General features: G+C 45.2%; 1 protein-coding gene across 7 annotated transcripts in view; it reads right to left on the reverse strand.

Moving 5' to 3' along the window:
- The window catches only part of LOC121540160 (pre-mRNA 3'-end-processing factor FIP1), a 53,955-nt gene that overhangs the window by 16,229 nt on the left and 23,844 nt on the right, over positions 1-13,882 (reverse strand). For all 7 annotated transcript variants that reach the window (XM_041848798.2, XM_041848800.2, XM_041848799.2 and 4 more), the window contains 2 exons: positions 2,005-2,063; positions 517-718 (listed from right to left, as the gene is read on the reverse strand). In XM_041848798.2, coding sequence (XP_041704732.2) covers positions 517-718; positions 2,005-2,063 — 261 coding nt within the window. The remainder of the gene's footprint in view (positions 1-516; positions 719-2,004; positions 2,064-13,882) is intronic.

Raw genomic sequence — 13,882 nt, forward strand, 5'->3', positions numbered from 1 at the left:
TTGCTTCCAGAGGCAGTTTGGTACTCTGTAGTGAGTGTTGCAACTGAGGACAGACAATTTTTACGGGCTACGAGCTTCAGCACTCGGCGGTCCTGTTCTGTAAGCTTGTGTAGCCCACCATTTCACGGCTGAGCTGTTGTTGCTCCTAGATATTTCCACTTCACAATAACAGACACTTACAGTTGACCGGGGCAGCTCTAACAGGGCAGAAATTTGACGAACTGACTTGTTGGAAAGGTGGCATCCTATGATGGTGCCATGTTGAAAGTTACTGAGCTCTTCAGTAAGGCGATTCTACTGCCAATGTTTGTCTATGGAGATTGCATGGCTGTGTGCTCGATTTTATACACGTCAGCAACGGGTGTGGCTGAAATCCACTAATTTGAAGTGGTGTCTACATACTTTTGTATATATAGTGTATTTTATAATAACAAGAGCTCTTATTATGCTTTTTCCAAGAGTCTTACTGGCCATACTGAGGTAAAACCTCCATTTGCTGCTCAGATTATCACTCACCTGTTGACGGCATGGGAGGAAGGGTTGTGCTCTCTCTCCCTCTCTCTTTCTTTCTCGTGTCCGCGTTCTCTGGTTCTGTCTCTTTCCTTGTGGCGCTCTCGCTCACTGTCCCGCTGCGCATAGTACTCCCAGGCCTTGGCACTGTCGAATACCCCAGCCCAGGAGGCTGCTGTGCTACCCGGGGGAGGAGGAGGGTACACACCTGAGAATGGGTAAAAGCAGGCCAGTCATATGATTGGAGGAGAGACAATTATATTATACACCTACATATTTGAGTGTTCAGCTTCCAACAAAAACGTGAAAAAATTACACAATGACTTATCTATGAGGACAGCTATTATGAGCCATTGTATAGACTTTCTGCAAGGAAAATTCTAAATGACAGCTCAATAAATTAACAATGTAACTTCAGAGTGCAGTGCTTCATCAAAACTAATGATCTCACAAACAGGATATTTAGAACACAGAGGCACACACATGCCAATCTAACTCAAACAGCTTATTTAGGACAGGTAGCTGAGGAGGGAAAGGGAACAAATCAAAGTTGTGTTAATTGTTAGTGAGACTTTTCTGGAAAATAATTCTACATGGCAAAACTTTCTCAGAGTCCTTCTCTTACACTCAACACACAGCTCAAAATGTGTGAGGCTTTGATTAAAAGACACCAGTTGAAGGGTCAATTTTCTTCAGGACGAAATATCCTAATTTTCCACGTCCCAAAAATGTCGGAGGAAGCAGGAAATGGTGTGAATGACTGATTGTGGGCTATTCCATTGGAGGAACCAACTAACGTCCCATTATATCCCTAAGCTCCAGTGGCATCACTGGCACACGTATTGACCTTTATGTCCTTTCTATTAGTGTCACTGAGGGTGTGAAAATGGCAGTATTACAAATAGGCATCTGTGTTTATGCCATTTTCTGCACAGTACTGTTGAGTTTAAGGTCAAGATAATTTGTTATAATATACAGGTAACTGCCAAAATAAAGGAAACACCAACATAAAATATCTTAATAGGGCATTGGGCCACCACAAGCCAGAACAGCTTCAATGCACCTTGGCATAGATTCTACTTTATTGGACAAGAAATTCCATAATTTGGTGTTTTGTTGATGGTGGTGGAAAACGCTGTCTCAGGCGCCGCTCCAGAATCTCCCATAAGTGTTCAATTGGGTTGAGATCTGGTGACTGACACACCCATGGCATTTGACTTACATCGTTTTCATCATCATCCTATATGGACATAGCCATGGGAGCAAAAATAATGGTCTGCCCAGCATTTATATACATGACCCTAAGCATGATGGGATGTTAATTGCTTAATCAACTCAGGAACCACACCTGTGTGGAAGCATCTGCTTTCAATTTACTTTGTTTCCCTCATTTACTAAAGTGTTTCCATTCTTTTGGAAGTTACCTGTACAAACTGTTAGATGTGAATGTGATATCCTCTATAATTTCCACTCTGTACTCTAGGAGAGGACTACCTGGAGGGAAGGGGGGGTACGGTGGAGCTGAGCGACCATCATAGCCTCCAGAGCGTCCACTGGTAGGGAGAAGATAGAGAATGTCATGTGAGGTCACATCATTTCACACACAACATCTAGAAAAACAACCACACAAACCAGAGCGTACAACACAGTCCACTCTAGGAGAAACACATTTCTACTCATGTGCATCTGATTCTAGTTTTCATCCACATCTTTTGATCATACAGTAGTGTATCTATTTTAAACCTGGATGGACATAACAGCAGAATAATTGCTACAGTATACAGTATAATGTTCCATGGAGAAAGTAAGAACAGGACTGGGGCCCTTGATGGCTGGAGTTATGTCCAACGGTCTAGTAGTAGGCCACGTAGACCTAATGTTCAGCTCAACCCTCTAACCTCTGCTTGACACCACATGTGGCCGAGTAGTGGCTCTCACATTCTACTACACATATGGAAAACTTGAGGAAAACACACTTCATGGATAAAATAAGAACAAATAACGTCTAACAATTGGACTGAGAGCAGCCAGTCAGTCCGTGGCAGCCAGAACACTCAGCGCAGGAAGTCATTCATTTTAATGGCCGATAAAAGAAAGAAGGCAAATAAACGTATGGAGTTCAAAAAAGAAAAGATGAAAAAAGAAAGGAAGGTAAGGGAACGAGTCTGGTAACTTTAATGATCAAAGAGCATTTCCAAATTCAGAGCTCCATTTCCCGCCTGTTTGATGTGACTGGCTCGTTGTCAAGGCGCAGCACGCGCCCGCCAACCAGGGGGGAGGAAGAGGGAGGCGGGGGGGGATGTATTACTGATACTGGCAGGATCCACTGCCCATCCGCACCGCCACAGCCTGGCGACACGCCCGCTTAGTTACCATTTAACATTTCCACACGGGCCGAAGGTGAAGAGGGTGTGAGGCCCGTCTAAGAGGACTGCTTCTCACCAGGTGTGTGTCCAAACATACTGATCTACAAATACTCCCACCTGCTCCTCCATCTCTCTCCCTGCTCCCTATTTTAGGCCTGGCCAGCTTCTCTCTGTGGAATGACTTGAAAATTAGGAACAGTGGTAGAAGGCAGATGGATGGGTCTATTTGTGAATGGATATATGCAGGATGAGTTGGCTGTGGCCCTTACAGATGGGGATCATTACTGTGGGCAGTGTTTAATGGTTAATCAGTGCTCAGGACTGCCCCACACCACTCTGCCTGTAGCCCCAGGATCTAATCACCATAAAAAAACACTAAAATAATCCTCAACTCACTCTATGCAGGAAATGTAGTGCCTTTAGAGGCAGACTGTCATAGGGGAGTCAGTGCAGTACAGAAACAGAGTGAGGAGGCACATTCCTCTGTGGCTGATCGGTCAGAAGGAGGAGGAAATGGGTCAGATGACCAACTGGGGTTCCATGGCAATTGGCTCTCAGAGAAGAGAGAGAAGTAGGGCTCAGTATGTAGGATCAACATAGAGAGGAGTGAAGTGTGGTCTTATCCTCTCCCTGGGCTGGGCCTAAGGAGGCCCCTGGGCCTCAATGTCACTGGCAGAAGAAGCAGAGCTCAGGACCATACCAGTACTACCTGCAGTTCCTAATATCCCCCCAGGGAAAAATTCAACACAATATTAAAAGTCAGGAGTGTGTATGTGTGTGTGCATCAGTACGAAAGAGTGACGTTTGAAGTGAATGTAAAAGAGGAAATTATTAATAAACGCGAGTGGAGATGGCTGGAAGAGTTCAGACAAACGGAAAGCCTTTGAAGGATGTGAGGATTTGGCAGAGGACAGATGTGAGAGGAATCATCCTTTAAGTGAAAAACTCACCAGAAGCAGGCTGGCAGAGCAAGCAGAGCGAGTTGGGTGAATCGGACGGGACAGGCAGAGCAGTGACTGTATGCTAGGATAGTCTAGATCTCCAATCATCTTTGCTGATAGCGATGTTGTGTTTCCATAAGTGGATGAATTGGTCTAATTTAGCATGTATGGTAGGCTTAACCTTTAGCTACCTCTTCCAATTCAAATACAGTGAGGGAAAAAAAGTATTTGATCCCCTGCTGATTTTGTACGTTTGCCCACTGACAAAGAAATGATCAGTCTATACTTTTAATGGTAGGTTTATTTGAACAGTGAGAGACAGAATAACAACAAAAACATCCAGAAAAACGCATGTCAAAAATGTTATAAATTGATTTGCATTTTAATGAGGGAAATAAGTATTTGACCCCCTCTCAATCAGAAAGATTTCTGGCTCCCAGGTGTCTTTTATACAGGTAACGAGCTGAGATTAGGAGCACACTCTTAAAGGGAGTGCTCCTAATCTCAGCTTGTTACCTGTATAAAAGACACCTGTCCACAGAAGCAATCAATCAGATTCCAAAGTCTCCACCATGGCCAAGACCAAAGAGCTCTCCAAGGATGTCAGGGACAAGATTGTAGACCTACACAAGGCTGGAATGGGCTACAAGACCATCGCCAAGCAGCTTGGTGAGAGGTGACAACAGTTGGTGCGATTATTCGCAAATGGAAGAAACACAAAAAAACTGTCAATCTCCCTCTGCCTGGGGATCCATGCAAGATCTCACCTCGTGGAGTTGCAATGATCATGAAAACGGTGAGGAATCAGCCCAGAACTACACGGGAGGATCTTGTCAATGATCTCAAGGCAGCTGGGACCATAGTCACCAAGAAAACAATTGGTAAGACACTACGCCGTGAAGGACTGAAATCCTGCAGCGCCCGCAAGGTCCCCCTACTCAAGAAAGCACATCTACAGGCCCGTCTGAAGTTTGCCAATGAACATCTGAATGATTCAGAGGAGAACTGGGTGAAAGTGTTGTGGTCAGATGAGACCAAAATCGAGCTCTTTGGCATGGATTTGGAGGAGCTCTTTGGAGGAGGAATGCTGCCTATGACCCCAAGAACACCATCCCCACCGTCAAACATGGAGGTGGAAACATTATGCTTTGGGGGTGTTTTTCTGCTAAGGGGACAGGACAACTTCACCGCATCAAAGGGACGATGGACGGGGCCATGTACTGTCAAATCTCGGGTGAGAACCTCCTTCCCTCAGCCAGGGCATTGAAAATGGGTCGTGGATGGGTATTCCAGCATGACAATGACACAAAACAACATGGCCAAGGCAACAAAGGAGTGGCTCAAGAAGTAGCACATTAAGGTCCTGGAGTGGCCTAGCCAGTCTCCAGACCTTAATCCCATAGAAAATCTGTGGAGGGAGCTGAAGGTTCGAGTTGCCAAACGTCAGCCTCGAAACCTTAATGACTTGGAGAAGATCTGCAAAGAGGAGTGGGACAAAATCCCTCCTGAGATGTGTGCAAACCTGGTGGCCAACTACAAGAAATGTCTGACCTCTGATTGCCAACAAGGGTTTTGCCACCAAGTACTAAGTCATGTTTTGCAGAGGGGTCAAATACTTATTTCCCTCATTAAAATGCAAATCAATTTTTAAAAAATTTGACATGCGTTTTTCTAGATTTTTTTTGTTATTCTGTCTCTCACTGTTCAAATAAACCTACCATAAAAATTATAGACTGATCATTTCTTTGTCAGTGGGCAAACGTACAAAATCAGCAGGGGATCAAATATTTTTTTCCCTCACTGTAGGCTCGAAAATAAGTGAATAATGAGAAAATATTTGTTTGTGTGACTACAGCTCTAGGGATAAAAAGCAAAAATAGAGACGCATTCTAATTGAGCGAGGCGTCAAAGCAGACAACCCACCCGCCGGCTTCGGTTGGGGTTTTTTTAGTCGTCGGTTGAGGTTGTGTCTCTCTCTGGCGGGAGGTAAGCTTGGCTTATATGGTGCTTATATGTTGTCGAGTAAAGCTTAAACCATGTATTTAGATTGTAGTTAGGTATTGTAGGTAGTTTATCTAGGTAGTTATCGTTGGTTATTGTAGGTCATTATTGTAGGTAAGTATTGTATTCGACTGAGCCCGGTGAAGCACGAGGCTAGCTAACCCACTACCTGGACTAGCTAGCGGGTAGCTACTGGTAACTATTAGCAACTCTGGATTATTGTTTCCAATGTTATTTCACGCTTAAGAGTACCTGTAATTATGCCACCTAGCTGCCTACCATTCAGCTGTTTTTCTAACATCATTATTTGAAACGTTAACGTTAGATAGTTAGTAGCTAATGTACTTGAAATGTAGATAGCTTGTTGCTACCTGGATAGCTAACTAAACAATAGCTGGAACGACCTAGCGAACAGACGCGAACTGGCTGAATCGATTCAGTGGCTAGCTTTGCACTTAACTGGCTAACAGTATCTACTAAGTGTAAGCTATAACCTACATTTGTGTTTTGCTTTTACATACTGGTAACCAGAGTCGTTCAAGGGAATTCGGGACATGGGTGACTAGTTAACGTTAGCTTGGCTCTCTCTGTGTGTTCGTGCCGTGGAAGGAGGGGTTTTTCGTTGGCAGAGAGCAATGGCAAGCTAGTATGCTAACTATTCTAGCTAACTAACTGGCTGAATAAGTTGACGACGGACTCACTCAAACTGTCAAAACTAACCCAAAACTTTACACAACGTTAGACACGGACACGAATGATCTGCTTGGCGTGTTAACACACTGGTGGTTTGTTGTAACTGAGTATTGGTGCTAAACCGTGTTATTGGAGGCTGGCATGCTACTTGGCTATGGCGTCATAGGATTCGGTGCCCTGGACGGTTTTTCACGGAAGAATACTGTACCAAGTTAGCTAGCTGAATAAACTAAGTTAGTCTATTCCTAGAAACATTGAACCACTGTAGTTTACAACAATTATAATTTCTAAAGTGGAAGTTGGGAGAGTTATATTTGAGTGTTTCAGTGAAACGTAAGTGAGGAGGCCCCGCTCTCTCGCTTTCCCAGATGTTTAGTTAATTTCATTCTGATCTCCTTTGCATTATTGTAGCCATTTTCTGTAGCTTGTCAACTATGCGTCTGTCTATCCCTGTTCTCTCCTTTCCGCACAGGCTATACAAACGCCTCACACCGCGTGGCTGCTGCTGCCACTCTAACCTGTTGGTCCCTGCACGCACGACCCACGTGGAGTTCCAGGTCTCCGGCAGCCTCTGGAACTGCCGTTCTGCGGCCAACAAGGCAGAGTTCATCTCAGCCTATGCTACCCTCCAGTCCCTCGACTTCTTGGCGCTGTCGGAGACATGGATTACCACAGAAAACACTGCTACTCCTACTGCTCTCTCCTCATCTGACCATGTGTTCTCACATACCCCGAAAGCATCTGGTCAGCGGGGTGGTGGCACAGGAATCCTCATCTCTCCCAAGTGGACATTCTCTCTTTCTCCCCTGACCCATCTGTCTATCTCCTCATTTGAATTCCATGCTGTCACAGTCACTAGCCCATTCAAGCTTAACATCCTTATCATTTATCGCCCTCCAGGTTCCCTTGGAGAGTTCATCAATGAGCTTGACGCCTTGATAAGTTCCTTTCCTGAGGATGGCTCACCCCTCACAGTTCTGGGTGACTTTAACCTCCCTACGTCTACCTTTGACTCATTTCTCTCTGCCTCCTTTCCACTCCTCTCCTCTTTTGACCTCACCCTCTCACCGTCGCCCCCTACTCACAAGGCAGGCAATACGCTTGACCTCATCTTTAATAGATGCTGTTCTTCTACTAATCTCACTGCAACTCCCCTCCAAGTCTCCGACCACTACTTTGTATCCTTTTCTCTCTCGCTCTCCTCCAACACTACTCACTCTGCCCCTACTCAGATGGTAATGCAACGTCGCAACCTTCGCTCTCTGCCACCTTCTCCTCCCTGCTGAATCCCCCCTCCCTCCTCCCTCTCTGTGGATGACTTCGTCAACCATTTTGAAAAGAAGGTTGACGACATCCGATCCTCGTTTGTTAAGTCAAATGACACCGCTGGTCCTGCTCACACTGCCCTACCCTTTGCTTTGACTTCTTTCTCCCCTCTCTCTCCAGATGAAATCTTGCGACTTGTGACGACCGGCCGCCCAACAACCTGCCCGCTTGACCCTATCCCCTCCTCTCCTCTCCAGACCATTTCCAGAGACCTTCTCCCTTACCTCACCTCGCTCATCAACCCATCCTTGACTGCTGGCTACGTCCCTTCCGTCTTCAAGAGAGCGAGAGTTGCACCCCTTCTCAAAAAACCTACACTCGATCCCTCCGATGTCAACAACTACAGACCAGTATCCCTTCTTTCTTTTCTCTCCAAAACTCTTGAGCGTGCCGTCTTTAGCCAACTCTCTTGCTATCTCGCTCAGAATGACCTTCTTGATCCAAACCAGTCAGGTTTCAAGACTGGTCATTCAACTGAGACTGCTCTTCTCTGTGTCACGGAGGCTCTCCGCACTGCTAAAGCTAACTCTCTCTCCTCTGCTCTCGTCCTTCTAGACCTATCTGCTGCCTTTGATACTGTGAACCATCAGATCCTCCTCTCCACCCTCTCTGAGTTGGGCATCTCCGGCGCGGCTCACTCTTGGATTGCGTCCTACCTGACAGGTCGCTCCTACCAGGTGGCGTGGCGAGAATCTGTCTCCGCACCACGTGCTCTCACCACTGGTGTCCCCCAGGGCTCAGTTCTAGGCCCTCTCCTATTCTCGCTATACACCAAGTCACTTGGCTCTGTCATATCCTCACATGGCCCCTCCTATCATTGCTACGCAGATGACACACAATTCATCTTCTCCTTTCCCCCTTCTGATAACCAGGTGGCGAATCGCATCTCTGCATGTCTGGCAGACATATCAGTGTGGATGACGGATCACCACCTCAAGCTGAACTTCGGCAAGACGGAGCTGCTCTTCCTCCCGGGGAAGGACTGCCCGTTCCATGATCTCGCCATCACGGTTGACAACTCTGTTGTGTCCTCCTCCCAGAGTGCAAAGAGCCTTGGCGTGACCCTGGACAACACCCTGTCGTTCTCCGCTAACATCAAGGCGGTGACCCGATCCTGTAGGTTCATGCTCTACAACATTCGCAGAGTTCGACCCTGCCTTACACAGGAAGCGGCACAGGTCCTAATCCAGGCACTTGTCATCTCCCGTCTGGATTACTGCAACTCGCTGTTGGCTGGGCTCCCTGCCTGTGCCATTAAACCCCTACAAATCATGCAGAACGCCGCAGCCCGTCTGGTGTTCAACCTTCCCAAGTTCTCTCACGTCACCCCGCTCCTCCGCACACTCCACTGGCTTCCAGTTGAAGCTTGCATCTGCTACAAGACCATGGTGCTTGCCTTCGGAACTGTGAGGGGAACGGCACTTCCGTACCTTCAGGCTCTGATCAGTCCCTACACCCAAACGAGGGCATTGCATTCATCCACCTCTGGCCTGCTGGCGCCCCTACCCCTGCGGAAGCACAGTTCCCGCTCAGCCCAGTCAAAACTGTTCGCTGCTCTGGTGGAACAAGCTCCCTCAAGATGCCAGGACAGCGGAGTCACTCACCACCTTCCGGAGACACTTGAAACCCCACCTCTTTAAGGAATACCTGGGATAGGATACAGTATCCTTCTACCCCCCCTTACCCCACCCCAAAGAGACATTTAAAAAAAAAAACATATTGTAAAGTGGTTGTCCCACTGGCTATCATAAGGTGAATGCACCAATGTGTAAGTCGCTCTGGATAAGAGCGTCTGCTAAATGACGTAAATGTTATTATAATTCAAAACAATGCATTCTAAAACAAATCACACACACGCCTCGCACGCTTGCCTTTGGTGAGTTTAGACCATTAGACTGGAGACTGTTGAGTGGTGATTGAATTCAGACACAGATAGATAAAGCAAATGCGGGGAACATTTTATTTAGAAGAAGAGAAAGACAGAAAAACAGGCAGACAGGAAGCAGGATAGACAGACAAAGAAAAGGGAGGTAAGAAGAAATTGAAATAACTCAAAATCCACACGGGTATACATAAATAAATAAATCAACAGAATAAAAGGCAATGATGCAATTAGGCTATGTAAGAACATCCAGAGACAGCCTGAGCCTGCAGCAGAATGTGGCCCTGTGGTGATCTAAGTGATATACATTTCAAGCTGAGTTGTGGGAGTATGCAGAAAGGTTGTGACTTGGGTCTGTTTTGTTAAGGAGAGTGGGAGCAAGAGAATGAGGGAGGGATGCGTTGGATAGTAACTGATAAACAGGAGACTCAAGTCACAAACAGGAGACTACTCTCCTGGTTTAACTGCCTTATTTGGCCACTCGTTCAACTACAAGGTCAGGGATGGAGCACAGTGAACAGTGCCTGGCGACAGCAAATCTGAAAAAAGGTCCAAATGTTCCCTATGTCTGTACACAGGCTGGACACATCAAGAAGACTGCAGGCAACACCTACCTCTAAACCAGTGGTGGTTGGTGCCGTTTAAAATGAGGGAGGATTATTAAAAAAATTATGAACATGGCCTTATTTCTATCACAGATTATTGGATGACGGTCATTCATTATTCCATTCACCCAGCTCAATGTAACATGGATAGGTTTAGGCTACTACATGATACTCACATTGTCCCTATACCCATCATGAGGTTGCTACAACCTAGCCTATGAATGAAAGTTTACAACGTAGGTGCACAGGTTGAGAGAAATTTGAGTAATCAAGGAGACAGACATTGACACATTCAATACCGCTTTGCTCAATCTTGCAGGCATCTACCTGATCTAGGGTGTAATCAATCATTAGTCCAACAGTTGCAAACAAGAGTTTCTATTGGACAAATTCAGGTACACTATACAGTCATGGTCAAAAGTTTTGAGAATGACACAAATATTAATTTTCACAAAGTCTGCTGCCTCAGTTTTTATGATGGCAATTTGCATATACTCCAGAATGTTATGAAGAGTGATCAGATGAATTGCAATTAATTGCAAAGTCCCTCTTCGCCATGAAAATGAACTTAATCCGCAAAAAACATTTCCACTGCATTTCAGCCCTGCCACAAAAGGACCAGCTGCCATCATGTCAGTGATTCTCTCGTTAACACAGGTGAGAGTGTTGACGAGGACAAGGCTGGAGATCACTGTCATGCTGATTGAATAACAGATCGGAAGCTTTAAAAGGAGGGTGGTGCTTGAAATCATTGTTTTTCCTCTGTTAACCATGGTTACCTGCAAGGAAACACGGGCCGTCATCATTGCTTTGCACAAAAAGGGCTTCACAGGCAAGGATATCGCTGCTAGTAAGATTGCACCTAAATCAACCATTTATCGGATCATCAAGAACTTCAAGGAGAGAGGTTCAATTGTTGTGAAGAAGGCTTCAGGGCGCCCAAGAAAGTCCAGCAAACGCCAGAACCGTCTCCTAAAGTTGATTCAGCTGCGGGATCGGCGCACCACCAGTGCAGAGCTTGCTCAGGAATGGCAGCAGGCAGGTGTGAGTGCATCTGCACGAACAGTGAGGCAAAGACTTTTGGAGGATGGCCTGGTGTCAAGAAGGGCAGCGAGGAAGCCACTTCTCTCCAGGAAAAACATCAGGGACAGACTGATATTCTGCAAAAGGTACAGGGATTGGACTGCTGAGGACTGGGGTAAAGTCATTTTCTCTGATGAATCCCCTTTCCGATTGTTTGGGGCATCCGGAAAAAAGCTTGTCCGGAGAAGACAAGGTGAGCGCTAACATCAGTCCTGTGTCATGCCAACAGTAAAGCATCCTGAGACCATTCATGTGTGGGGTTGCTTCTCAGCCAAGGGAGTGGGCTCACTCACAATTTTGCCTAAGAAGACAGCTATGAATAAAGAATGGTACCAACACATCCTCCGAGAGCAACTTCTCCCAACCATCCAAGAACAGTTTGGTGACGAACAATGCCTTTTCCAGCATGATGGAGCACCTTGCCATAAGGCAAAAGTGACAACTAAGTGGCTCGGGGAACAAAACTGACATTTTGGGTCCATGGCCAGGTAACTCCCCAGACCTTAATTCCATTGAGAACTTGTGGTCAATCCTCAAGAGGCGGGTGGACAAACAAAAACCCAAAAATTCTGACAAACTCCAAGCATTGATTATGCAAGAATGGGCCGCCATAAGTCAGGATGTGGCCCAAAAGTTAATAGACAGCATGCCATGGCGGATTGCAAATATTGACTCTTTGCATAAACTTAATGTAATTGTCAATAAAAGCCTTTGACACTTATGGAATACTTGTATTTATACTTCAGTATAAAATAGTAACATCTGACAAAAATATCTAAAAACACTGAAGCAGCAAACTTTGTGAAGACCAATACTTGTGTCATTCTCAAAACGTTTGACCACTACTGTACTGTATATACAAAAGCGTGTAGCGCTTAAAAATAATTTGTCTTCAGTTGCAACACTCACTACCGAGTTCCACTACCGAGTTCCAGTGAAGGGAAATCTTAACGCTACAGCATACAATTACATTCTAGACGATTCTGTGCTTCCAACTTTGTGGCAACAGTTTGGAGAAAGCCCTTTCATGTTTCAGCATGACAATGCCCCTGTGCACAAAGCGAGGTCCATACAGAAATGGTTTGTCGAGATCGGTGTGGAAGAACTTGACTGGCCTGCACAGAGCCCTGACCTCAACCCCATCCCCACTTCTCCTTCATTTTTGAAGAAATTAATTTGTTCAAAACTGTTCAACTATCGTCTTTCTCTTTGAGTCAACTACAGTAGTCGACACATTTTATACACTGCAGTGCTAGCTAGCTGTAGCTTATGCTTTCAGTTCTAGATTCATTCTCTGATCCTTTGATTGGGTGGACAACATGTCAGTTCATGCTGCAAGACCTCTGATAGGTTGGAGGACGTCCTCCGGAAGTTGTCATAATTACTGTGTAAGTCTATGGAAGGGGGTGAGAACCACGAGCCTCTTAGGTTTTATATTGAAGTCAATGTACTCAGAGGAGGACGGAAACTAGCTGTCCTCCAGCTACACCATGGTGCTACCCTACAGAATGCTGTTGAGGCTACTATAGACCTTCATTGCAAAACGGTTTGTTTAAATCAATTATTTGGTGGCGTGAATATATTTAGTATAGTTTTATCTAAAAAGGACAACTTTATGTTTCACTATTTTTATTTTTATGAAACCTGCTGAGGAGCCTCCACCGTTCTAAACTCTTTACTTCAACTGAGCGTTTATCCCTGTCAATCAAGCAATGGTAGCTGTCATCAATGTACCGTCAATACAGTGGGGAAAAAAAGTATTTAGTCAGCCACCAATTGTGCATGTTCTCCCACTTAAAAAGATGAGAGAGGCCTGTAATTTTCATCATAGGTACATGTCAACTATGACAGACAAAATGAGAATTTTTTTTCCAGAAAATCACATTGTAGGATTTTTTATGAATTTATTTGCAAATTATGGTGGAAAATAAGTATTTGGTCAATAACAAAAGTTTCTCAATACTTTGTTATATACCCTTTGTTGGCAATGACACATGTCAAACGTTTTCTGTAAGTCTTCACAAGGTTTTCACACACTGTTGCTGGTATTTTGGCACATTCCTCCATGCATATCTCCTCTAGAGCAGTGATGTTTTGGGGCTGTCGCTGGGCAACACAGATTTTCAACTCCCTCCAAAGATTTTCTATGGGGTTGAGATCTGGAGACTTAATAGGCCACTCCAGGACCTTGAAATGCTTCTTACGAAGCCACTCCTTCAATGCCCTTGCTGATTGAAGGAGGTTTTCACTCAAAATCTCACGATACATGGCCCCATTCATTCTTTCCTTTACACGGATCAGTCGTCCTGGTCCCTTTGCAGAAAAACAGCCCCAAAGCATGATGCTTCCACCCCCATGCTTCACAGTAGGTATGGTGTTCTTTGGATGCAACTCAGCATTCTTTGTCCTCCAAACACGACGAGTTGAGTTTTTACCAAAAAGTTATATTTTGGTTTCATCTGACCATATGACATT

The sequence above is a fragment of the Coregonus clupeaformis genome, chromosome 26, assembly GCF_020615455.1.
Source record: "Coregonus clupeaformis isolate EN_2021a chromosome 26, ASM2061545v1, whole genome shotgun sequence".
In the NCBI taxonomy this organism is placed as follows: Eukaryota; Metazoa; Chordata; class Actinopteri; order Salmoniformes; family Salmonidae; genus Coregonus; species Coregonus clupeaformis.